Source organism: Diplodia seriata, assembly GCF_021436955.1.
Source record: "Diplodia seriata strain FDS-637 chromosome Unknown scaffold_9, whole genome shotgun sequence".
NCBI classification, from domain to species: domain Eukaryota; kingdom Fungi; phylum Ascomycota; class Dothideomycetes; order Botryosphaeriales; family Botryosphaeriaceae; genus Diplodia; species Diplodia seriata.
The window spans coordinates 1,144,595-1,169,315 of record NW_027117316.1 but is presented as its reverse complement, the minus strand read 5'-3'; the positions used below and the strand labels follow the sequence as shown (position 1 = coordinate 1,169,315).

The 24,721-nt window shown below is 56.6% G+C and overlaps 9 protein-coding genes across 9 annotated transcripts; 4 read left to right on the top strand and 5 right to left on the bottom strand.

Moving 5' to 3' along the window:
- Positions 1-606: 606 nt before the first annotated feature.
- MCM6 (MCM DNA helicase complex subunit mcm6) lies at positions 607-3,571 on the top strand (the record flags this gene model as incomplete). The annotated part of the gene is made up of 3 exons (XM_066780192.1): positions 607-905; positions 958-3,403; positions 3,455-3,571. The coding sequence occupies 3 exons, from the start codon at positions 607-609 to the stop codon at positions 3,569-3,571; spliced, it is 2,862 nt and encodes a 953-aa protein (XP_066629421.1).
- Positions 3,572-7,845: 4,274 nt separating this feature from the next.
- BCP1 (Mss4p nuclear export) lies at positions 7,846-8,900 on the bottom strand (the record flags this gene model as incomplete). The annotated part of the gene is made up of 3 exons (XM_066780191.1): positions 7,846-8,415; positions 8,492-8,728; positions 8,802-8,900. 3 exons carry the CDS (start codon positions 8,898-8,900, stop codon positions 7,846-7,848), a joined length of 906 nt encoding a protein of 301 aa, XP_066629420.1.
- Positions 8,901-9,213: 313 nt separating this feature from the next.
- Positions 9,214-10,947, top strand: GUA1 (GMP synthase (glutamine-hydrolyzing); the record flags this gene model as incomplete). Its single annotated transcript, XM_066780190.1, has 3 exons — positions 9,214-9,283; positions 9,336-10,859; positions 10,910-10,947. The coding sequence occupies 3 exons, from the start codon at positions 9,214-9,216 to the stop codon at positions 10,945-10,947; spliced, it is 1,632 nt and encodes a 543-aa protein (XP_066629419.1).
- Positions 10,948-11,375: 428 nt separating this feature from the next.
- Positions 11,376-11,791, top strand: SLS55_008783 (uncharacterized protein; the record flags this gene model as incomplete). Its single annotated transcript, XM_066780189.1, has 2 exons — positions 11,376-11,508; positions 11,571-11,791. 2 exons carry the CDS (start codon positions 11,376-11,378, stop codon positions 11,789-11,791), a joined length of 354 nt encoding a protein of 117 aa, XP_066629418.1.
- A 318-nt stretch (positions 11,792-12,109) lies between these two features.
- On the bottom strand, positions 12,110-14,147 carry FIG4_2 (phosphatidylinositol-3,5-bisphosphate 5-phosphatase; the record flags this gene model as incomplete). The annotated part of the gene is made up of 2 exons (XM_066780188.1): positions 12,110-13,666; positions 14,142-14,147. 2 exons carry the CDS (start codon positions 14,145-14,147, stop codon positions 12,110-12,112), a joined length of 1,563 nt encoding a protein of 520 aa, XP_066629417.1.
- Positions 14,148-15,352: 1,205 nt separating this feature from the next.
- SLS55_008781 (uncharacterized protein) lies at positions 15,353-16,711 on the bottom strand (the record flags this gene model as incomplete). Its single annotated transcript, XM_066780187.1, has 2 exons — positions 15,353-15,945; positions 16,003-16,711. The coding sequence occupies 2 exons, from the start codon at positions 16,709-16,711 to the stop codon at positions 15,353-15,355; spliced, it is 1,302 nt and encodes a 433-aa protein (XP_066629416.1).
- A 653-nt stretch (positions 16,712-17,364) lies between these two features.
- On the bottom strand, positions 17,365-17,858 carry SLS55_008780 (uncharacterized protein; the record flags this gene model as incomplete). Its single annotated transcript, XM_066780186.1, has 3 exons — positions 17,365-17,504; positions 17,626-17,780; positions 17,842-17,858. 3 exons carry the CDS (start codon positions 17,856-17,858, stop codon positions 17,365-17,367), a joined length of 312 nt encoding a protein of 103 aa, XP_066629415.1.
- A 1,158-nt stretch (positions 17,859-19,016) lies between these two features.
- Positions 19,017-21,516, top strand: SLS55_008779 (uncharacterized protein; the record flags this gene model as incomplete). The annotated part of the gene is made up of 2 exons (XM_066780185.1): positions 19,017-19,172; positions 19,237-21,516. 2 exons carry the CDS (start codon positions 19,017-19,019, stop codon positions 21,514-21,516), a joined length of 2,436 nt encoding a protein of 811 aa, XP_066629414.1.
- A 1,183-nt stretch (positions 21,517-22,699) lies between these two features.
- SLS55_008778 (uncharacterized protein) lies at positions 22,700-24,168 on the bottom strand (the record flags this gene model as incomplete). Its single annotated transcript, XM_066780184.1, has 2 exons — positions 22,700-23,873; positions 24,164-24,168. The coding sequence occupies 2 exons, from the start codon at positions 24,166-24,168 to the stop codon at positions 22,700-22,702; spliced, it is 1,179 nt and encodes a 392-aa protein (XP_066629413.1).
- Positions 24,169-24,721: the final 553 nt, after the last annotated feature.

Sequence of the window (24,721 nt, the reverse complement as noted above, 5' to 3'; positions counted from 1 at the left end):
GAGGCTATCTTTACTTCTGTGTGAGCTAATCAGCTACGACCGAAGAAACACCCGGAGCAACTATTGCACCATTTGGAAGGCGATAAGCCGTACCTTCTCCATCCAATGCAAGAGGGGACCCCGAATGGACATACGAAACTTTCTAACTTGGACATTCAAGTGTCGAACCTGCAAGGCCAATGGAAACACGACAGCTAGCGCTGTAAGAGGTTTTGCTCGAGGAGAGGAAGTGCCATTGGTTAGTTACCAAGACCCAATGTTGCCTTCCATTTGATATCGCGTTTCCGTAAACTATCAGCACTAAGCCCCTCTCTGAATCTCAGTGAACCAACCGCAGATTCTACTATCCGGAAGTGCGAGCGTAATACAGGGACTTCGTGTGAGAAAAGAATGCTGCGAGTTTTGACATGATGAGCTAGTCCGAAAACGGGCAGCAAATTGAAGGCCGTGCATGACACGCGACAGAACGCGACGCGACAGCACGCGTCTGCTCCGAAACTCACCCGGGCGCGCTTTCCTGCTGAAAACACGGCAGCTGCGTCTGCTCCCCCAAACACTCACAGCTCTTCTCGTTCCCCCCCATATCGCCCTTTTGTTGTCGCCAACATGTCTTCTCTAGTTGACGCCGTCGTTGGCTCCGACAATTTCGGTCTGGACGCCGCTACCCCCCCATCGGCAGCATCCCAGACTCCAAGACGTCCCCGCAACCGCTCCTCTTCCAGACCACGAGGCCCGCCGTCCGAGAGTGCTGGCGCAAACAGCGACGTAGAAGCCTTTCCCGACGATGAAGTCGTGGGAGCAAGGGGGACTGCCCGTCGCTCAGCGGGACCGCGATCAGACATTCCGCGTGTTGTCGATGTTACTGGCGAGACTCTTGCGCAAAGATTCGAAGAGTTCCTTGAGATGTATGCCTACTTATCTGTTCTAGACTGAGCCAATTGTGCTGACATGTCCTAGTTACACAGAAGAGCCTAGCTCATCGGGCGCACCGGCATCGAGTGTCCAGACTACCGACAAGTATTACATAGCCCAGATCAATGGCATGCGCCATTACGGCCTCTCTACCCTCTACATCGACTTCACTCACCTTATGAGACATGAGGATGGCGTTGTCGCGAACGCTATTGCGAACGAATACTACCGCTTCCTTCCATACATGGTCCGATCCCTCAACAACCTAATCGCAAAGTACGAACCGGAATACTTTAGAGAGCACAGACAACCCAACTCGACGTCCTCCGTTGCCGCTACCTCCTCAGCAGGCGACTCTGCGGGCGATGACTCCAAGCAGTCCAGCAAAACGCCCAACCAGCAGACTGACAAGCTTTTCGCGCTGGCCTTTTACAACTTACCGCTGGTTAGCCGTGTCCGACAGCTGCGTACGTCTTCGATTGGAAAGCTTCTTTCCATCTCTGGTACCGTTACAAGAACCTCGGAAGTGCGTCCTGAGCTGTCACTCGCCACATTTGTTTGCGAAGTCTGCAATGCCGTCGTTCCCAACATTGAGCAGACTTTCCGCTACACGGAACCCACACAATGCCCCAATCTGACCTGCGGTAACCGCGTCGGCTGGCGATTGGATATTCGGCAAAGCACTTTTGTCGATTGGCAGAAGGTACGCATCCAGGAGAACAGTTCGGAGATCCCCACTGGCAGCATGCCTCGGACAATTGATGTTATCCTGCGCGGTGAAATGGTCGACCGTGCAAAGGCCGGAGAGAAGTGCATCTTCACTGGTACTGCCATTGTCATTCCTGATGTCAGCCAATTCCGCGTTCCTGGAACTAGACCCCAGGCCACTAGGGATAACACCAACATGCCTAGGGGTAACGATGTTGGTGGCAGTGGCGTCTCGGGACTGAAGGCGCTTGGTGTGAGAGATCTGACGTACAGGATGGCTTTCCTTGCCTGCATGATTACTCCAGATACTTCGACTCCAGGCCAGAGCGCGACACAGCAACTCCATGGACAGGCCGGCAACATCCTCGCTTCGTTGAACCAGACTGCACCCTCGGAAGTTTCGCAAACCGGGGAGGAGGCGCAGGCGGAATACCTTGCTACTCTTTCGCCAGCCGAAATTGAGGATCTCCGCAACATGGTCCATACCAACAATATCTTCATGCGCTTGGTTGACTCGATCGCACCCATGGTTTATGGGCACCAAGTCATCAAAAAGGGTCTTCTTCTCCAGTTGATGAGCGGCGTCAGCAAGGTCACTCCTGAGGGCATGGCTTTGAGAGGTGACATCAACATTTGCGTTGTCGGCGATCCCAGTACTAGCAAGTCTCAGTTCCTCAAGTACATCTGTTCCTTCCTGCCTCGGGCCGTCTACACATCCGGGAAAGCTTCTTCTGCCGCCGGTCTTACAGCTGCCGTAGTCAAGGACGAGGAGACAGGAGACTTCACTATTGAAGCCGGTGCGTTGATGTTGGCAGATAATGGAATCTGCGCTATTGATGAGTTTGACAAGATGGATATCGCGGATCAGGTTGCCATCCACGAAGCTATGGAACAGCAAACTATTTCCATTGCCAAGGCCGGTATCCAGGCCACTCTTAACGCTCGTACTTCTATCCTCGCAGCAGCGAACCCTGTCGGAGGCCGCTACAACCGGAAGACCACCCTCCGAGCCAACGTCAATATGAGCGCTCCCATCATGTCCCGTTTCGATCTCTTTTTCGTTGTTCTGGACGAGTGCGAGGAAAGCGTCGACCGTCACTTGGCCGAGCACATTGTCGGCATCCACCGCCTCCGCGACGATGCAGTACAACCAGAGTTCAGTACTGAACAGCTGCAACGCTATATCCGCTTCGCCCGCACTTTCAAGCCTGAATTTACCCCTGAGGCTAAGACGACCCTCGTTGAGAGGTACAAGGAGCTGCGTGCCGATGATGCCCAGGGCGGCATCGGTCGCAACAGCTACCGTATTACCGTCCGTCAGCTCGAGTCAATGATTCGTCTCAGTGAGGCCATCGCCAAAGCCAATTGCGTCACAGAAGTCACCCCCGAGTTTGTGCGCGAGGCGTTCAATCTTCTCCGCCAGTCGATTATCTCCGTGGAAAAGGACGATGTTGAGGTTGAGGATGATGATGAGGCTGCCGCCGCGGACGCCGAGGCGGGCGCTGATGCGGAAATGGGCGATGCCAATGCCGGAGAGGAGCCCGAGGCCTCTACTCCGGCACCTCAAAGAGAGCGAAAGAAGATCACTTACGACCACTACATGTCTATCTTGAACATGATGGTCCGTCGGGTGAACTCGGATGCTGCCACAGCAGAGGATGGTGTTGAGGAGGAGGAGCTGCTTGTATGGTACCTGGAGCAGAAGGAGGCGGAGCTAGAAACGCAAAAAGATTTGGAAGAAGAGAGGGAATTGGCAAAGAGGGTGCTGAAGAGGATGGTCAAGGTAATTGTCCCCGCCCGACCTTACAAACATGCATTGCTAACAGGCTCGTAGGACAACATCCTTATGCAGATCCGTGGTGAAGGCCTTATGGAAGACGGCGAGGAACAACAGCGTGATGCTAAGGCGGTATATGTCATGCACCCTAATTGTGCTGTGGAGGATATGTAAGGCGGATGGAGCAACCAAAAAGGAAGGTCGATTAGGGCGTTTAAAGAGGCGTGTTGATACCAATTATCTGCGAGACGGAGGTGGTTAAGATGATGTCTTATGTACTTCAGGCACGATTGGAATGAAAGCACTTGGATGATGTTGAGATACTCGCATACTTGATTGGATGTAGCTATCTGGTGGTTTTCTATGGACCTGGCTGCTTATGGACTTCATATTTGCTGGTAGTCCGCTGGTTTTTGTGAAGCATCGCCGCCGATCAGTAATGAGCGAAGGTTCGGTGGTAACGAGTGTGGAGTAAATAGTACCTGGATAGGTTGCGGCCTGCAGCCCATGCCAGAACGGACCGGAGGAGAGAGCGTTGGCGGTTCGATGTTTTCTCGGAAACTTTGCAACAACACCATCATATTCGCTGATCTAAGACTGCTACCTATCTTCGTAGGAACTCCAGCAAGCTCTCGTATTATGTATAGTTATGCGGGCGAGAGACCCATTAGTCACCATTATGCCAGACCTACCCCCCCGGTCGCACATCCGCAGCTAAGCCTCACCAGTGGGTGTGGAGATGGCAGCAGGGGTGGTGCGGGCAGATCAGAGATTGCCAAGCTGCCGCCCGCCCGCTGGACGGCAGCGGAAGCCACTCCTCTCTGCACGTAAGAGGCTCCGGACCAGGGAAAAGGCAGAGAAGTCATCATTGCGGCACTACGCGGCAGGCGGCAACGGGCTCGGACAACATCGGACCAACGACCACCGAACGCATCGCTTCCGCGTCCCGCATCGCTCGTTCTGTTTGGAACGATGACATTCGACAACCAAGAGTCCAATGAGGAGGTTGAGCTTACATTCAGAAGCATCACACGCGAAAGTCTACGCGACCTGGTGCCGAGTGACCGCCAATGGAAGGGAGTCGAGCTGGACATGTTAACAAAAACGACCCTCGAGCTTTTCGGTGCAGGCTCGATAGTCCAACAGCGGGGTGTAGAACAGCCTCTTCTACACGATAGTGACCTCCAGCTGGCAATTGAAGTCCAGCTTCAGGGCGGTATCGCTAAGCCCGTGTTCACCGTGCACAAAAAAAAGTAGTGACAAGGTTTGGGACTGTCTGCTCATTGGCGACGAGAGCATTGGGGCGATGGTTTTATTTCTTGGATCCCGCTGGTTGGAATGGTCTCGCTTACATACGTGCTTCCAATGAGTAGCTTTTTCATGCCGCCTGCTGAAGCCACCCGTCCAAACCTGTTGCAAATTGCCGCCGCTTTCTGAAGCCACCCGTCCAAACCTGTTGCAAATTGCCGCCGCCTGCTGAAGGCATCCGTCCAAACCTGTTGCAATCTGCCGCCGTCTGCCGAAGCCACCCGTCCAAACCTGTCGCAATCTGCCGCCACCTTCTGAAGCCACCCGTCCAAACCTGTTGCCATGCGCATGTGATCCCCATCGTTTGCCGATAAGCCATCACGGCCTTAGTTTCTTGGAGTTCTTCCTTGAACCTCCGTTTTTGGGGTTGTACATGCAGTTTCTGCAGGCCCACCGTTCGTTGACCTCGTCCCATCTCCAAACAATCACCTTGCCTTTCGCTGTGGTCGAAAGATTGCAGATAGGGCATGTTGACGGCTTAGCTGTCCGTTTCTTCGTATCCCAGGACCGTTGCTCCTTTTCCGAGCGTCTTCCCGTCGCCGCCCGACCTTCTGGTTGATATAAACAGTGTCGGCATACCCATCTACTCTTTATGTCATCCCATCGCCACGAAATCGGACCTCCCTTCCTGTTCGTAGATTGCTTGCATATCGGGCAAGCTGCTGGCTTCCTCTTCTTCCTTCTCTGGTCTCGACCCTTTGTGGGATCGGCAAGAGAGGCACCACCATTTTCGCAATCCCCTATCCCATGTCCACTTATGCGAGAACGTCGATGGTTTCCGCTTACAACCCGTGCATCGCGATAGTTTAGGCGTAGTGCGCCTCATGGCCCGCGCCGAGTTGGGGTCGAGATTGGCTGCAACCCGAGGGCCTCTCGCACATGCCCTGCAAACCCACTGTGACACTGTTTCGTCCCAATTGGGGGTACCAAGGGGTCCCTTGCACTTGGAGCAGCGCTTCGGCTTCGGTGTCTTGTCGCGTAGAGCCATCCAGAGGGGGCGGATCTTATCATTGGAATACCAGTAAAGGTAGCACGGACTGCACCAGTAACTCGCCATCGCCAGGCCTTGGCCTTCCGCGTAATGAAAGACACTCCTCTTGTTCTCTTCTCTCAAACCGCCGCAGTTTGCGCATTGCACATCCCTCAAGAAGCGCGTTCTCGGTATACCCTGTCTTAGAGCGAATACAGAGTTGAGGCCTTGATAGCTTGGGCGATCGAGGGTCCGTGGCACGCAGTGAGTAAAGAGGCGTAGAGCCTCTTCCGTAGCCCAACGGCTTCGTAAGCCGGTGTCGTGGACAGTTTGTAACAGTATCATAAAGACCCCTTCTGTCACAGCTTGAAACGGAGTACCTATTTCCGATTCATTCAGCGTCATGAGAGGACGAAGATTCATGATGGTGTCCGTCTTCGTAGTCGCCGCGCGGATGTGGAGACGTTGGGCTTCCGATTTATCCCGGCCTTCCTTCGCCTTCATGTAGACGGCAAATCTGTTGTTAAACGAGACGCTGGTACCCACGTATACCCCTTCTGCTTTCACAATGCGGTCGTCGATAGTGTCATCGATGTTCTCAATGGCATCCAGATAGATGCCTCCCTTGGCCAGGTCACAGCCCGGTAACGCCGCTAAGTCGCCTGCGGTGTAGTCGCGGGTCCCGAGTATGATTTTGACCTCTTCCGACATACGACTTAATACGGAGCGCACGTACACGCTTCTTCCGATCCTGGCCACGTCCAGGAAAAACCTCTGCACTGATTTTGTCCACGCGTCTCTCGATGCCACACCGGGCAGTGATGGTGTCATTATATCGTGGTAAAACGTCGTCTCGGCGAATGAACATAGTCTATCGACGACAAATGACAGGTCGTCTTCAAACCTCCTTTGGAGTCTTTCTCGCTTCGGGCGCGAAGGTAGCTTCAGTGGGTGTCTCGGGGCCAGTCGAAAGTACCTGCTTTGCGATGCTGTACTATAGGCGTACTTCTTCAACGTAGGCTTGTTTTTCGAATCTCCATCAAGAACCAGCCATCGATCCTCGCCATCAAGGTCCTCATCCAGCTCGTAGTCAAACTCTTGGGTTGCCAAGCTCTTGACCTCCGATGGCTAGCGCGAAGAATAGCAGAGCATAGGGTAACTATGCCTTAGCTTATTCTTAAAGAGAAATAAATACGTAGGTAGTTAAAGCTATCGTCCGGACGAGAATGTCGAATTAAAAACTCTACATATACGTCTAGACGATGGCTTTAACTACCCATAACATAAGTAAAAAATAGATCTACGCTAGCCATCGGCTGCGCGAAGAAGCTGTACCTGCTGCAGCATAGTCTCCATCCGAGCGCTGTAAGCGAGGCGCGATTCTAGTAGGTAGGCGCGTGTGGTGGGTGTGCCGTGGAAGGCAGGCACAACACACCCACCTCCCTAATATTTTGTTATCTGCGGAAAGCGTAACCCATATATTGCTCCGATGTTGTTCGAGCCCGTCGCCGCCTGCCGCGTAGTGCCGCAATGTGAATGCCTCCCGATTTTGACTCCACTGTCCTGTCCGAGCCTGTTTTTGCCTGCCGCGGCCTGATGCTCTCACCGCCAACATCACGACCGCCAATGTCACGGGTGCTCTTGGCGTGAACGGAACAGTCGAGGACAAGAAGAAAAAACCCAAGGGCGACCAGGACAACAACAAGAACGGTGGTGACAACTGCTACAATTGCACGTACGTCAACAACGGAGCCACTACTCACTTGGAATCGTCAGCCTTGCTCACCATGGGCTTGAGCTTCCTGGCTTCCCTCGTTGCAAATTCCTAGGAGGAAAAAAAGAGGTACGTTTTGAACTCAAGAGACTCTACGAGATGGGAGCAGGGTCCGCTGATGCGGTTCCAGGTCAACCTGAACTCAACTTAACTGGCAGGATAGTTGTGACGATCGAATTGGAGCTGCGGACCTAGTAAATATGGATTCACCAGCGACTGGGGGATCAACCTTAGGGCGCGTTCAGAGAAAGAAACGGGACGCAGAGAGGCATAATGTAAAAAGGAAATGAGAAATTATCATCACACATGGCTTCTTCCATTTAACTCTTGGTATCTTCGCTCCCCATGGAAGTCGGTGCCTTTTTTGTTTGCGATTCTTTTCAGCATCAAGAGCAACTACGCCTGGGCAGCAGGACCGCCGATGTACTCAGTCACCGCCTTGACGGCGCCAGCGAACTTGTTCGCCTCAATCAACATCAGGTGGCCCATTGGCTTGATTCCTGCGTCCTGGAACGCCCTCTTTGCGTCCGACGCACCCTCCTCGCCCTGCTTGGTATACTCGTACGTTGCATGCGCCAGCGCGTGCTTGTGCAGCACCTCGTCCTCGGGATGGAAGTAGAAGACCTCGGCACCACCACTGCCGTCTTTTCTCTTCTTCTTACTGGGTCGGTTGTCCTCCATGTCGAGCTTCGATTCGACCTCGAGGTAGGTCTTGGAGACGACGAGGTAGTGTGAGAACTGGTAGGGTTCTTTCTCTTCCAAGGCCCAGTCGATCTCCTCCTGTAGCATGGTGTACATGGGCGGCACGATCTCCGAGGGCATATTGATGAAACGCTCGGTCAGGATGAGGCCGACCTGGGCGGGGGAGGAGGGATCGAGGAGGGCGGGGAGCTGGGAGAGGGCCGGCGAAGAGGAGGAGGCTTTCTGGGTGAAGTATTTCGCAAGGTCTTTGATCACTTGCTTCTCCTGCGTTTCAGGTCAGCCGGGCTGCTAGCACACACTTTTGCGGGTTGCAAGTATCGCGGAGGGCGGGTGGGCGGACCTTGTGCTCGCGCATGTTCAGCACGGTGAGGAAGGCGTACGGATCCGACTCGATGCCGTCGACCTTGACCGTCGAGCCCAGCAGCGGCTGGGCCAGGATCATGTCGGCCAGCTCGGACAGATTGAATAGCTGGTTGTCGACGTCGAAGAGCTGGCGCAGCAGAGTCTTCAGACCGTGGAAATCCACATCGGGCGACGGGTCGAACCATTCGAAGTCGACGTTGACCATGTCAATGTCCTGAGAGCTTGCCGCCGCGCATTAGCAATCGAGTTTCGCTCATGTCCAGGCGCGCGCGCAGCCGACAACGCACCTCGTCGCTCTCGTCATCGTCGTCTTCGGCGTGATTCTTGGGCGGCGGAGCATCGCCCAGCTCCTCCGGGTCCTTCCTCTTTCTGCTGTCTTTGCCCATTGCTGTAGATGTGCGCGCGGAATGCTTTGTGAGCGGCGTCGGCGAGCGGAGGTTTTGAATCCAAAGAAAACTGGAGCCAGGGTAGGGTTTTTAGTCGTGGCTAGAGTGCTCGCTGCGACGGCGGGGAAGGTCGGCCACTTCTTTGATTATCTTATCGGCAAGTAGTCCGCGATAGATCAGCCCTACGCGGCGCCCCTCCAATATTTTTTCTCTGGCGCGTCACCCACTAGCCCTCTCCCCTTTGCGTCTGCAACACTCTCCAGAGCCCGCAGAACGCCGTCCCCACCACTCCCACCCACTTCCCACAGTCACAATGGCAGGCACCGGCGAGCTCCCCATCGAGCCTCACAAGACGTTCGACACCATCTTGGTGTTGGACTTCGGTACTTCTCCGTCGCGCGAGACTGCCATGCTGTGACTAACACCGCGAAAAAGGCTCTCAGTACTCGCACCTGATCACCCGCCGCCTGCGCGAGTTCAATGTCTACTCAGAGATGCTCCCGTGCACCCAGAAGATCGCTGATCTCAGCTGGAAGCCCAAGGGTGTCATCCTGTCCGGCTCGCCCTACTCCGTCTACGAGGATGGTTCGCCGCACGCCGACCCGGCTGTCTTCGAGCTGGGCGTGCCCGTTCTGGGTATATGCTACGGTCTGCAGGAGATGGCCTGGTACCACGACAAGCAGGGTGTCTCTGCCGGCGACAAGAAGGAGTACGGCCACGCCTACCTGAAGGTTGAGAAGCACCCCGGCAAGGGCGCCCACATCGATAAGCTCTTCGAGGGCCTTGAGAAAGACCTCGAGGTCTGGATGTCGCATGGTGACAAGCTCTCCAAGCTTCCCGAAGGCTTCGAGATCCTCGCCACCACCGACAACGCTCCTTTCGCTGGCATTGCCCACGGCTCGAAGCAATACTTTGGCATTCAGTTCCACCCGGAGGTGACTCATACCCCGCGCGGCAAGGAGCTCCTGAAGAACTTTGCAGTGAACATCTGTGGTGCCAACCAGAACTGGACCATGGCCAAGTTCGTCGACCAGGAGATTGCCCGCATTCGTGCTCTCGTCGGCGACAAGGGTCAGGTCATTGGTGCGGTTAGCGGTGGTGTTGACTCCACCGTTGCCGCCAAGCTGATGCAGGAGGCCATTGGCGACCGCTTCCACGCCGTCCTGGTCGACAACGGCGTGCTTAGGCTCAACGAGGCTGCCATTGTCAAGGAGACTCTGAGCAAGCACCTTGGCGTCAACCTGACTGTTGTCGACGCCAGCGACCGCTTCCTCGGCAAGCTCAAGGGCATCACCGACGACCCTGAGAAGAAGCGCAAGGCCATTGGCAACACCTTCATCGAGGTTTTCCAGGAGGAGGCTAAGAGGATCGCCTCGGAGGCTGCCAACACGCCCAAGGCTGGCGAGATTGAGTGGCTGCTGCAGGGCACTCTCTACCCCGACGTCATTGAGAGCATTTCTTTCAAGGGCCCCAGCGCGACCATCAAGACTCATCACAACGTCGGTGGTCTGCTAGAGGGTATGCACCTCAAGCTGATCGAGCCCCTTCGCGAACTGTTCAAGGACGAGGTTCGCGAGCTCGGCACTCAGTTGGGCATTCCGGAGGAGCTCGTCTGGCGCCACCCCTTCCCTGGCCCCGGTATTGCTATTCGCATTCTGGGCGAGGTCACTCCGGAGCAGGTCAAGATTGCGCGTCACGCCGACCACATTTTCATCGAGGAAATCAAGAAGGCTGGCCTTTACAGGCAGATCTCGCAGGCTTTCGCTGCCCTGATGCCTGTCAAGGCGGTTGGTGTGATGGGTGATAAGCGCGTGCACGCGCAGGTCATCGCTCTGCGCGCGGTTGAGACGACAGACTTCATGACGGCTGACTGGTTCCCCTTCGACGGCCAGTTCTTGAAGCGTGTCAGCAGGAGAATTGTGAACGAGGTCGACGGCGTGTGTCGTGTGGTGTACGACAGTAAGTGTAGCGACATGACTGGTTGAGAGGGTTGAGCTAACGAGTAGCAGTTACGAGCAAGCCTCCGGGCACGATTGAGATGGAGTAAAGTAAGCGCAAGGCTGGGTTGGTGGAGATGGGCGATTCTTGGCACAGAAATCATGGCGTTCAGGGAAAAAGGCACAGATTCATCAGATAGAGATCCAGACTCGGCGATTGGGCCTTGGAAAGATAAGCGCAATGCAGCCGCGCAAGCAGCAATGATGCCCAGTGCGGGCCGATTTCCAGTTGGGCCGGCGATGATCCAAGGGCAGCGGCTGATCTTGCGTGGGACGATGGCGTTTGCGGAGGGGCTGGAGGGGCAACCTATGATGCAACCGCATGACGTCATGGACGTCCCTTCGCGAAGGACCTGTATAAAATCACCCTCAACGGCCACCCTGACTCTGCACTACCAACACACATTTCTGCGCTATCCAATCTTCAACCTCTTCAACGCTCCAAACCCAAACCCCCAACCAACCTTCCACTACAACCATGTCTTCCAACGTCGGCTCCCACAACATCTACGAGGACGGTGACCAGAAGAACTACACCAAGGCCGAGCTGAACACCGGCGAGGAGCGTTTCCACGAGGGCCAGCCCCACAGCCACAAGGCTCTCGACTCCAGTACGTTGCACAGCCAATCCTCTTACGCGTGCACCCAACAGCATACTAATTTACCTACACAGAGGACGAGCGTACCATCGCCAACAAGCTCGCACGCGAGGAGAAGCGCCAAAACGAGCCGGTGCCCAAGGACCTCGAGCAGGTCCAGTACGAGAAGGACGCGACCCTGCCCGCCAAGGCGCACGGCAACGACCCCAGCAAGGGCGCGAAGCTCGACCAGGAGCTGCGCGAGGAGGACGAGGCGATGCTGCAGAAGAAGGGTCACTGGGGCTCCAAGCAGTAAAAAAGTTTTAGAAAGAGTCTTCTCTTTTTGTTGATACCTTATTTAAGAGGGTATGGCGTCATGGGTATCGGTACCCAAGAGGGTTTTACATTTACTTCCCTTGTATTTTATACCAGGTTGATTGCATACTGCATGCATGAGCATCAACACGAATGATATCACGATTTGATGCGAACAATACCTTCTCTCGATGACAGTGATGCGTGAATCTCGGCATGTCGCTTGCGCCACATCCAATTTGGATAATGTTGGTACCGTACATAATTGTTCCCAAACCGTAATAACAATACACCGGGCCAGCCGTGACCTCGTTTGTGACTATAGCATATACAAAAACTCTTCCTCCCCACGATCTCTCACGCCGCGCACTCCCCCCTCATCCGCACCGACCAACGGCACGCCCAGCTCCTCCTCGTCCTCTCCTGCTTCCCCCAGTCCCATCCCAACCCTCCTCGCCCTCTCCTTCCTCTTCCCGTTCTCTCTCGCCAAGACCCACCTCAACCCGGCCGCCAATACGGCCGCGCACATCATGAACCCGGCGCACGTCCCCAAGCCGCGCACGTAGTACGGCCCTTCCTCCTCGGGGAACAGGCGCGTGCCGAGCAGCGGGCCGCACTGGCCGACGACGTTGAGGACGGCCATGCCGGCGCCGCGGCGGCTGGCGGTCTCCTGGTTGTTGAGCGTCCAGGCGATGATGAGGGTGACGGCGGCGAAGAAGCCGGCGGTGGCCGGGTAGAGGGCGAGGTAGCGGAGGAAGTGCGTCCACGTGACGGCCGGGCGGTGGGGGTCGTCGGTCGGCGGGAGCTCTTGGGACGACGAGTAGTAGCCGAGGAGGCAGATGAGGGTGAAGGAGAAGCTGGCGAGGAGGGCGTGTAGGATGAGCGGGACGGAGCGCGTGCGGTAGCGGTCCGAGAGCGAGGCGGTGGCGAGGACGGTGAGGAAGGAGAAGAGGTAAGGGGGTGCGGAGAGGGCTTGGGAGGTTAGGGATGTGTAGCCCATTCTGGTCTTGGTGTTAGTATATGGTTTGATGAGGGGTTTTGCTTTGGGCAACTTGTGGCGGATTACGCACTCTTTGATGATGGTCGGAAGGAAGACGGGGACGGAGGAGAAGGCGACGTTGCAGCTGAAGAACATGAACTGCAGCGAAAATAACGTTAGCAAGCTTTGCGCTGCAGGATATGAAGGTTCTGCCAAATATGCAGACGATAGCGAGGGCCAAAGAAAATACTGTTGGCAGGTCTCTTTTTTTCTGCTACTTACCGCGGTGAGATAGCATTTCGGATCCATCAGCGTCTGCAATACCTCCCTGAAGTCCACGCCTCTCTTCTTCTTCGTTCCCCCCTTCCGGACACTGTCACCCTCCTCCTCTTCATCCTTCTCCCTCGCCTCAGCTTCGCGCTCCCGCTCCCCGCGCAATCTTAGCACCGCGACCTCCCTCTCTCGCGCGCTCAGCCAACGTGCCTCGCCAGGGCCGTCGGGCACGAAACTCCAGGCCCAGACGGCGACAAAGAGACTAGGGAAGCCTTCGACCAGAAAAAGCAGCCGCCATGGGGCCCAGGGCCCGCCCTCGCCGAGCTTGGTGATGAGCCAGGCGAGCGTGCTGGCGAAGGAGGTCGCCAACGGCGCGGCGGAGATGAAGAGCCCGGTACGGAAGGCCAGCTCATCGCGGCGGAAGAAGAAGGACAGGTAGAAGGGCACGCCGGGGCCGAAGGCGGCCTCGCTGACACCGAGGAGGGCGCGAAGTGCGAGCAGCGAGCCGAACGAGGTACTGAGCGATTGCAGTGAGGCAATGAGGCCCCAGGAGAAGACGCAGAGTGGGATATAGATGTGTGGGGGCACGAGGCGGTATCTGTGAGGCGCCAGATGCGAGAAGCGCTTGTGTTAGCTGGATCAGAGGAGCGGCTGAAGGGGGAGTTGTGGGAATTCTTTAATGTACTCAAAGCAGACAGGATAGAAATGTGGGATGCCATACAGGAGCGTGGCCCATTCAAATAAAATATAGGTGATGTAGAAGGAGGTGAGCAGCCACTCGTACTGGTCCGAGCTGAGAGACAAATCCCTCGACATGCCCGCGATCTTTGCGTTACCGATGTCTGCGAGAAAGAGAGATTTGCATTAGCTCTATAGTCCATCGTCGTCGCACAATCCTCTGACCCTTTCCCATGCCATCTTCTCTCAAGCACGGCGCGGCTCGCCGGCGAACCGCAACGGCACATACTCGACCGGTCCAAGAAGCTCAGCATGTACAGCAGCCCCATGAACAACACAAGTCTCCGATCCAACCGCTTCACCACCGCCGTCTCTTCCTGCGGCGTGTACAGCTCGTAGTCCCGCACCGCGTCGTCCGCACCCGCATCACCCGCCTCGCGCCCAGGTAGGAAGCGCTTCTCCTCCGCGTCTTCTTCGTCATCCTCCCCCTCATCGTCATCATGCCTGTTTCCGTACTCCTCTTTCCTTGCGAGCGGTGTCAGCCGGATGCTCCTGCCCTTCCCCTGGCCCCTGCCGCCGCCGCCGCTGCTACCCCATTCGATATCGTCGCCGAAATCCGGCTCGGGGTGCTCGAGATCGAGTTCTAATTCGAGGTCGCGCTCAGAGCCATCGCCTGCAGAGCCATTGTTCGAGGAGGAACTCGGGGGCGTGTTGACGTGGCGAGGGGCGGCGGCGGAGGCGGAGGCGGAGGCGGAGGAGGACGAAGGGGATGCGTCGGCGGCGGCCATTGCCGACCTGCGTTTTTTCTGTTTCGCAACGAAAGCGGAAGGCGGCGGGCAAGGGAGCGAATGGAGTTCCAGCGCGCTTGGGCGCGGGTCAGGGAAAATTAAAGAAGGTCGGACGGGGGGTTTAATGGCTGCGCAGCTGAACGGAGCTACCCCGGTCGGCTGTCAGGGCGGAGCGGGGGAACGTGATTCAGCGAGCGGCATCCTTCTTCGCCAGACTGTCATTGAACAACATTTGATTATTCGCCGAATGCGGTCTTTGGGACCACGAGTTCTCACTGAGCGTGGATAGCCGAGACGGCTTTCGGACGATTGGATCATATGTTTCTTGGAATCTATTCCCCGGCACGACGCTAGCCAATCGAAGCCGTGGACCACGGCTACAGTAACGTTTTCGCGACTAGCATTACCCGACCCCTGACGATGTGCTTGCTAATTGGCTCTCCCCATCCCTTGAGCCATGGTTTCTGTACGAATGAAGTTCTCAAAGAGGAAAAAAAAAATAAAGCATTGATGCACGAGAAGCTGACTGGAAGATGCTTTTGTGGGAAGCTTCGCCAAACCCTTTCTCAAATAGAGCTTGCGAGCCTCTTGCGAGAATTGCATACATGCTCAGGTTTTGGCGCATGCAACAAAAGAGGAAAGAAAGAAGGAAAGAGAGAAAAAGGGAAAACTCCCGGTCGATCCTTTCACAAATTCGGTTGGAAGGTGTGGGTTATGCTATGCAGGCTGCCTCGCCTAGTATCAAACACTAGCGGAATAACTCTGCTTGAGACCGTTGTGTTCTTTCGATAAGACAACGCGTAGACTGTAGATTCGACCCCTTGGGTCCTGCTGTAACGGCTCTTTACCGATCCTTCGGGCGTTGATCTTGCACTTCTTTGTCGTAATCATCCATGACTCCCTTGAGGTTCGCCATCTTTGTCCGACAGTGCATGACAATGATGGCAATGGAGATGGCGTCCCAAAGGTCATAGGCAACATCATCCATGTCTTTGCAGAGAAACTGGTGCACCCCCGGCCGCTCGTGTCCATCGTCTCCATCCTGCAGTACAACGAAGCTGACGGTCAAATGGCTGATAGCGATACCATAGATGGTGGGCGGGGCGCAAAGCTGGTCGACAATGACAGCGTTTCCGCTGCCGGCCGTTTCTTCGCCAATGGCCAGGTTCTCCTTCCATTCCCGCTTGAGCTTAACAAGTCGCTGCGTCATCTTCTCCTCGACCACCTTAGCCTCAACGTCTCTTGGGACCGAAACAAGGGCGAGGGTTGGAGTGACGTCTGAAACGCCGGCATCAGCAAAAGCCCATTTCATATAGGCGTCGATGGCTCGATGAATCAACTTTTCTGGCTGGCGCGAGGGCGGAGGATTGACCTCCTTCAGAGTAGCATCACGAGCCCGAGATGGGGTGTTCACAAGCAGGCGCAAGGCTTTCATGGCTGGGTGCGGTTGTCAGCTAATAAGTGTCGGATAATGTCGATCTAGATGCCACTCACCTCTGAATTGGTTGCCAGAAAGCGCCTTGATGTACTCGTTCTTCGGGTCGTCGGTGAAGAGTAGTCGAGGAAATGAATCGAAACTGAGGCTCCAGGACTTCGGCAAGACCGCCTCCCAGCCACGCATGGCAAGCTTGAGGTACACCTTGATTGGGTCCTCACTGTAGCCCGACTCGCGCATGTTCTGTGCGTGCTCGGCATGCTGCGCGCGGGCTTTCTCGAGTTCGAATCGCTTTAAGTCAGCCTCGTCGAATGGCTTGTCGGGCAGAACGCTCGAGGTGTCCTTGGGCGAGCGTCCCTTGGACTGCGGCGACGAATAACGAGCCAGAGTGTTCTTGCTGCTAGGGGTGGTCCAAGGTGATTCCTGATCGCCGGTAGCTACTACACGGTTGATGTAGCGCCATTCGTCGGGATCCGAACTGAGCTCACTGTCCTCGGGGAACCTGGAGGTCGGCTCTCTTAGGTCATCGTCACTTGAGGTGAGTCGAAAGGATGGCGGCGTGAGATAAGCGGCCATGCCGCTTAAGGTCTTGCGTCGCTTGCACGGCTCATCGCGATAGGATCGGGAGAGGGGACGCTTGCCGTTGGGTTTGCGGCTGGGGGTCGCGGGAGTCTGCGGAGCGCGATGCAACCAGCCCTGGCTGCGAGGACTATCGCGTGGTGTGAGGTAGCCCAAGACGACATCCTTGATGCGTCCGAAGAGAGCCATGCCTAGAGTGTCGATGTGCGGATGTTTGTCGCAACTGCAGGCAATGCGGACTCGAGGTGAGATTGTAATGTTCCTCGGCCACGACAAAGACGTGGACCGGGAGGCGATGAAGAAGCTGTCAGAAGGCGAAGCAGCGGCGACGGATTGAGCACTCCAGACGAGAGCGGCGTGAAACAAAGAAGAAGGGGTTGAACAAAAGAGTTCGGGTCACGGAGTGGGGATGAAGATAAGCGGGTGACAATGGGCATGGTCGAAGGTTGAGTACAATACTAGCGTGTCCGTGCGTTCACAATAGAGCGGAGCCCGGGCGAGAGTGAGGTGAAGTGAGGTAGTGAACAAGACGCGTTGGCCGGGAAGGGAAGGCATGGAGGAGGCGAGGCGCGTGGGCACGTGACGTGACGTAGAGCTCGGCAAAGCTGCCGCTTGCGGTTCCTGCCTTTCAACGTCAACCCTTCTGTCCTACCCGAGACCTCATCACTCCACTCATCACCATTGCAAAAGAAACACGTCCCATCGAGCATCTTTCCATTGTTTATAGTCCGCAAGTACTTTACTGGAAGCTGACCGAAAACCATCCACACACACCCTGCAAATTACGCCTCGTGCGCACCCCTCTCGTCATCGCCGTAGCCGTCAGCCATGATGCACTGCGCTCAGTACAGTCCGACGCAGATGTCACCGCGGACGCGAGCCGTCAGGTGGATCTCGGCCTCGAGGTCGAGCTTGATGCCCACAAGCAGAGCGGCGTCTTTGGGCTTGCCCTCAGCATCGGTGGCGCCCTTGAGCAGCGAGCCTGTTGGGTACATGTCCATCAGTATCGTCGATTCAAACGATTTCTCCTCTACAACAGTCGCCATGTGAGACATCGAACGACGCTTGTTGCAATGCTGCCCCAAAAGGGATCTTCCACTCACCCGCAGGCTGGCTCAAGCCGCTCGACTGAGGAGGCGTCGGCAGGTGTTCGGCGGTCGGGTGAGCCAGAGCAACGTTCCTGGGCCTGCGGCCGCCGCGGGCCTGGCCTTCAGCGGAGGAGGTGTCGGAGCCGTAGTTGCGCTCAGCAACGTCAACGCTGTGCAGAAAGTCAGCTCAAAGCCGGAGCGAGCATCTCAAGAGCTGGGGGAGTATCTTACGGGGCGGTGTCGGCCATTGTGATGTTTGATGGGGCTTTTGATGTTGTTGAGGCTTGAAAAGTGCGGGCTGTTGTGGAAAGATGCTCTGCTGAGTCTGCTGTCCTCGATGTGGTAGAAGACCCTTCTTTTATACACCAAAGGCCGTGCGGTGAGATGGTAGTACGTGGTCGGTCCTGCTCGTCGGATGCCTGCCTCTGAGCTGGCACTGCAAAAGCAAGCTGGTATGCAATGCCAGATGCCTCTGGGCCCGACAATTATCGTTCGATCAAGCCAGCAAAGCACCTTTGCTAACAGAAAGCAGAATGGATCCTCTAGCGTGGTGTTCTGGCCGAGGAGCTGGTTCTGTGCCTTGCCCAATACGGAAAGGAAGTCCAAGCCGGCCGGCGGCTGGCGGCGGCTGGCGGGACCAGGGCGCATTCCTGAAACTTGAAAGACATTGGGCAATCCGAAGTACTGATCTGAGTATCTCCTGACATTTTCTGGGATGTAGCCGCTTGGTAGACCCGACGACGCGGCTGGGTAGAAAAAGAAAAAGGGCCTCGAGCTCTAGCGCCCACCTGCCCACGCTCGTGCGTCCCAACTGTGTAACATCTTGTACCAGGATGCGCACCTTAGTGGCCGCGGGCCGTTCCGCCGGACACCTGGCCAAGGAGGCCTTGCACGGCCTTGCAGAAATGCACGTAAGGGTGTGCAACCTTGGCTCTATTGTCAGGCCACGTCCGCACTCCGCACGCAATAAGGCTCCCGATGCGCGTCAGGGATCTCTCTTCGTGCCGACGCCCGCCTCGGCCTTTCAGTTGGTGCAATTGGCCAGTCCGGTCAACGCGCTACCAATGCAACGAATATGCTTTTGTCGGGCGAGAAAGTCCAGCCCTCCATTTGTCCGGATGTTGGTGGGGGACCGCTTTGTCAGATCTCCAAGAGTTGCCGCAGCCTGGGCGCCCGCGCCACCGTGTCACAGCATGCTGCACGTAGCAACGGCTCCACTGTCGAGCTCGCCTTCTCGTCGACCAGTTGGCGGCCGGTGATCATGAGACCGGAAAACACTGAACGACGCTCTTTCCTTCACTCAGGGTATCACTCACCGCTGACTTCTCCTCTTCCCCTCTTTTTTCAACCGCATCAACGGCCTTATGGTCGTGTCTATGCTCCTGGCGCTCTCAAGCTGCCCGGCCATGTTGGGAACGCAGGAAGCCATCCGCCAGAGCCAGGCGAAGGAGAAGCGCGAAGAGCATCGAGCGCGTAGATGCAACCTCATAGTCGGCTGCGTCAGGACCTCAGTTCGGAGCCGGGCGATCAATGGCAAGAAGATTGTCCTTAGAGACCACAAGGTGCCTCAACCCACCGTCCTTTGCTTTGTGAAGAGCGTGAATTGACGCTGAGCTTCTCGCGTAGCTGTACATCGATACCGAAAACACTGCAGAGACGGATGAGTCCTCCGGTCACCCTTTCGCAGGCTACTACCTCCCTTATCCTGACAGCGAGTACGAGGGACTCGTCAGCACTATCACGCATGTAGCTCCGATTCTCAATTGGATCTATATCGACAAGGAGACCTTCGAGGTCAAGTACGGCGTCCGCGACCTGGCCCAACCTCATCTCACGGGACCGTTCGACTGCACCCGCCAGGACCGCCGGCTGACCTTCGAGGACTGGGAGGGGTTCGTAGCTGTCGAAGAGAAGCCTATGACCTGGGCACTCTACTTCGACCGGGATGACAATGGCCTGAAGGGAAAGGTCCAGCCCGGCCAGAAAGTGCTGGAGGTGGTCCTGACGCGGCAGGAACGGAAGAAGATGAAGGAAGAAGCCCAGAAAGCCAAGGTAACGGACAAAGAAAAGGCCGAGCAAGCTGGCGACCACCAGGCTTCGTACGTCCAGGGTGCTGCTGCTGCTACTGCCGAACAGAGCACCGCTCCGGACGCCGAGCATGGCGCGAGCCCAGAGACAGCGCAGCCACACGTGCTCTCGACGGCAGACCTCGCAAAGCTCAAGATCGGAACTGCCGGGCCGTCGTCGATTTGGTCCGACCATGTGGAGGGCACAATCAGCTCTCCCACCGAACCATGGGGTGCCGCGTCGATGTGGTCCAATCAGGAGCAACAGGCCGCTTCTGGCGCCGCAAGTCACCTAGCACCATTCACTCCGAGCAGCTCCATCTACGGCGACGATGAAGATGACGCCGGGGCAGCTGGCAACATGAGGGTGCCGGAGGAGACCACACCAAGGCGGACTGGATACCGGCAGCCGTACGTGGAAGACGAAGCCTCAGCAACGAAAGACCTCATCGTGGAAGAGCCCAAGAAGGGAGACCTGCATGCCGCTGTTACACCCGACGCACCCAAGTCATCACCAGTCGAGCCCATGGCCACTGAGCATGCACGCATGCACGACGACCGGCAAGCACTGGATGCGGGTGCTGGTGCCGAGCCCGAGCCAGAGCCAGAGCCCGAAGATATGGAAACGGCGGGGTCCGACGATCCAAGAACAGAGCCACAGATCGACCAGCAAGCGAGCATCGAAGCCACGTCAGAGGAACCCGACACGAAGAATGCAGATGCTACGCAACATGATCAGGAAGCAACAGGTCCATCGGATGACCTGAATGGGATCTCACCGAGCGTGCGCAAGAATCCCGCCGACCCTGAACTCGGAAGTGAGGAGCATTCGCCACAGGCAACCTCGGCCGCCTTGCAGAACGCAGCAAAGGCTGATCAGTTGACTGCACCACCTGTACAATTCCAGATATCGCACGCAAACCAAATTGCAACTGTTGGGGCAGAGACTCCGTCGAAGGATTCTGTTACAGACGGCGATGTCGCTGCTGGCAAGACCCATTCCGTCGTCATGGAGCAGGGCAATGCTGTCGAGGACCAGGGTTCCACTGGAGCGGAGCTTCAACAAGCCACAACGCCGGATGACGACACCACCGCAGCCGACGACCAGCCGCCTCTTGCTGTGCATACCGAGCTCGCGCCAGTGGCTGAAGAGCCCAGAGAAGCCGCATCCACACCGGTGCAACCGATCCCGCAGGTCGCGCCTGGGCTACACGCCGCTGACCCCCCATCCACCGTTGACAGCCTTCCCGCTTGGGCTGCACTTCCAGAGCCCTACTGGGACGCGGCAACTGATTCGCCTCCTCAATCTCATTTTTCCATTGAGGAGCCCGATACACCGAAGCAGCGCAACTTCTCTCGCCCTCAACAGAGTCTTGAGCGGGGATCCCACAAGCACAAAACCTCGGTGGATGAGGGATTGTTCCGAGCGGATAGTGAGCCGCCGGTGACGATTTCAAGGGAGCCATACCCAGTGGAGGATGATCCAACGTCGACAGATACGTCGCTGGTTGACGTTTCCTACACTGCGCATTCGCCCTACCAGAAGGACGACGCACCGGCGACAGCAACCGAGCAGACACCGACGAGCACGTCTTCAGAAACACAGGCCGCCGAACCACTGGCGCCGATGAGCACCCAGTCCAGCGCCACTCTCGGCGAGCCGGGGCTGCAAGGTATTAATCGAGGGTCAACCGACAAACCGCACGGAAAGGGAGCTGATGGATCAATGCAGAGCACATCAACAACAGCAAGACCTAAGGTTAGCTGGCGACGGTCATTGGCGTCACGGCTCAAAGTGTCCAAAGAGTCTGTACTAAAGCGTTCTCGTACGTCGTCATAAGGGAGAGGTTCACCTGCTGGAGCATGCTTTTTGCGGCGGTGGGAAATTTGCCAGTACATACCAATTGATTCACGAACCCTTTTCGGAGCCTATTACCTTGACGATTCCCTCTTCGCTGCTGCAACGTGACGGCTTGCGGCCAGCTCGAGGCAGCCTCGGCGGCGATGGCAGCACCCCGCCCGAAGCGGAGGGGAAGCTTTGACCGGTGATGCGGCTGCATGTCGCACACTTCATCTCCTCACGCCATCGCCCGCGCTCTCGCCCATTGTTGTGTTGGCGGTGATACCAACGGCCGTGAAACACTTAATCGCCTCCATTGTTCCTTCTACACAACATAAAGACACGTATGTACGACACCGCTCCTTCGCCTCAGCCGCGCGGCTGGCACTGCCGCGGATTCAGCATACCATTGGCAGCAGGACACCAAGAAAATCTGCAAAAGTAAAGACCAGGCGTCAACAGCGCGCCAGCAACCCCTGTAAAACGCGCTCACAGCAATGACGTCGCCATCACTCGTCCACGAATTCTCAAAAAGCAAAAACACCTCTCCACTTGGTCCCGCATTAGCACCTGCAGGTATGCAAGTACCTGCAGATTGCGCCATCCTGCTCCACTCTGCCCCGAAATCTCGGTCTGGCCCCAGTCACCCTTCTCCCCCGCGACCCCAGCCACCAACATGACAGCCAGCATCTCGTAACCAGACCCACTTCAAGGCCGCCCCGGTACGTCGTCAGTATGGCTACGCGCGGTCGTACATACGCGCAGCAGCGTCTTGACGAGTGTGACCCTGGACACTGCGCTATTTCTTTCGCGCTTCAACCTCAGCCAGGGTTCAGGGGGTGGGAGAAGCGAGCGTCGAGCGCGTTGCTTTTTTCTTGATCACGCCCCCACGGTCGGCCCAGCGGAAGTTAGGAAACACGGGACGTGGGCGCTTCGTGCCGCGCCTCTTGTTTGACAGGGGGTTTCTCCAAATAGCCTTCGGGCTCGGCTACATTTCCGTGTGGCAGTTGCCGGTGTCGAAGACCTCGAGGTCCTCGAGCGCCTCAGCGTTCTCGGATTCCTCGATGATGACGGCGCAATCGCTCTCACCGTGGGCGTTGCATTCCACATCCTTGGTCCAGCTGTGTTCGTGCGAAATACTCGGCTGTGATCGTGTGCCGCGGATGCCGAGTTCCGCTGACAGTCAGTCCATTCTGAGGCATATCGATGTATCTTCAGGAACGGGCGGCGATGCTTCGTCTTCGCACAATTCTACAATGTCGTTGACTCGGCTGCGAGGGGGGCATTGCTTGACGCTCAAATCGGTGCTTTCATCTCCATCGTCAAGCTCTTCGGGTGGTGATAGGTAGAATTTTGCTGCCATGGCGGGGGACAGGAATGGCAGGTTGTTTTCCATTGCCCAAAACTCGTTCACGTCGAACTCGGTGTCGGAGTCGGCATTTCCTTCGCAGTTATGTTCGGTTCCGATGGTGCTTCCCTTCCCCTTTCCGTCTTCTTCGGTTTCATCATCGTGGTTCTCGCCATCTTCAGTGGCACAAGACCCTCCGTGATCGCCGTCAAAGCCGTCGAACAGGCCGTCGATCTTGTCGTCCCCATCAGCATCCTGCTTCAGCATCCCCTCCACTTCTGCATTGCCATCGGCCTCGGATTCGGCATCCGAGCCTGATTCGGAGTCGGAGTCGGAATCGGAGTCATCAGACACGTACCCTTCATAATCCCGCTTCAACCCATGATAGCTCTGCGCCTCGTAGCCCGGATTCGGCATCGCATCAAGTCCTTCCTCTTCCTCCGTTGCTTCCGCATCCGCCGCATGCTCTGCCTCATGCTCCGCCTCATTCTCATCCGCGAGCACCCCGTCATCATCAACCCTGATCCCCCCGCGCACGTCTCCATCCACCGTCCATACTTCCCACCCCATCCGTGTCGTCTGGGGCACGAACCACTCATTATAGCCTTTCACAGTTTTTGCCCCAGGATAGTCCGGCATCACGTCCAAGCCCACGATCTTCACTCCCTTGGCACCGGAGCGGAAGCCCAGCGGATACCACAGCCAGCCCGTCGCGCCGGGTGGCCACGGTGTGTCGGCCGGCACGCCATCGTAGAGGCGCCGGCGAGCGCTGCGAAGCGTGGCAGTACGGCGCAGGCCCTCGCAGTGGGGGTGCCGGGGGGGATTGTGGTTGGCTGGGTTGAGGGAGAGGCTGATTGCGGGGGAGTGCAGCCAGGAGATACACTCGGGGCTGGTGCTGCTGGTGGCGGGGCTGATGGAGGGTGATTCCGGGCGGTTGAGCCAGAAGACGGGCGGGCCAATGGTGGTGGTGTCGGTATCGATGGTAAGTCCGGGGGCGTTGGGGTGAGGTCTCGTGTCCGTGTTGGTGTCCATGGTGAGAGTCGACGCGTTCTAATTTTTTTTTTTCTTCCGACTGGCTTGTTGAGATGATGGGCTTCGCGGGCTTGAGCAAACTGCGAAGAAGATACTCGAGGTGGAAAGGGCTCGGTTGTGGTGCGGGGACGGGTGCTTTTGGGAAGCTTTATACGAGCAGACAAAAGTGCGCGAATTCCGACGGAAGCGAGAGAAGAGTTGGCAGAACTGGGATCAGCTATCGATGCTTGAGGAGAGCTTGGGACTCCCGGACCCTGTTACCGGCACTTCATGACTGTGGAGCCGTGGGTGATGGAGAGCACCTATGCAACTGTACCGCTGTTTGACTTTGGGGCCCGGGTCTTGCGGCTATTACAATGACGAGTGTGCATCGCATGCAGACTTTGGCGCGGTGAGGTTGCTGTCGCGTGTTGCGTTTCCGTAGCTGGCTTTTGCAACGGTATTGGGCCAGTTTGGAGCCACTACTAGTATGCTCTGATTGTGGATCCGGCCTACAACTGTCTGTCGAGAGTTTTGCATCACTGGGTCGCGGCTAGAAGTCAGCGGCAGGCGCCGCACGTACCCCAGTGCCTTCCGAAAAAGACTCCCACTTCCCCTTCTGGCTTGAAGAGAGGGTCTATTGCGTAGGCCCAAATCAAAGAAAGTGACCTGATCCCAAGCCAAATTAAACCGAACACTGTATATTTTGTAGCTTTGAGTTGCCGTACTCACAAAGTTGTCGCCATTTGTCACTGCCAAAATTTCACGTTGTAGAAACACAGAGAACTCCGGCACGTCTACCGTCTTGCTGCAAAAAAAAAAAAAAAAATCTGAGTTCCATTTCAA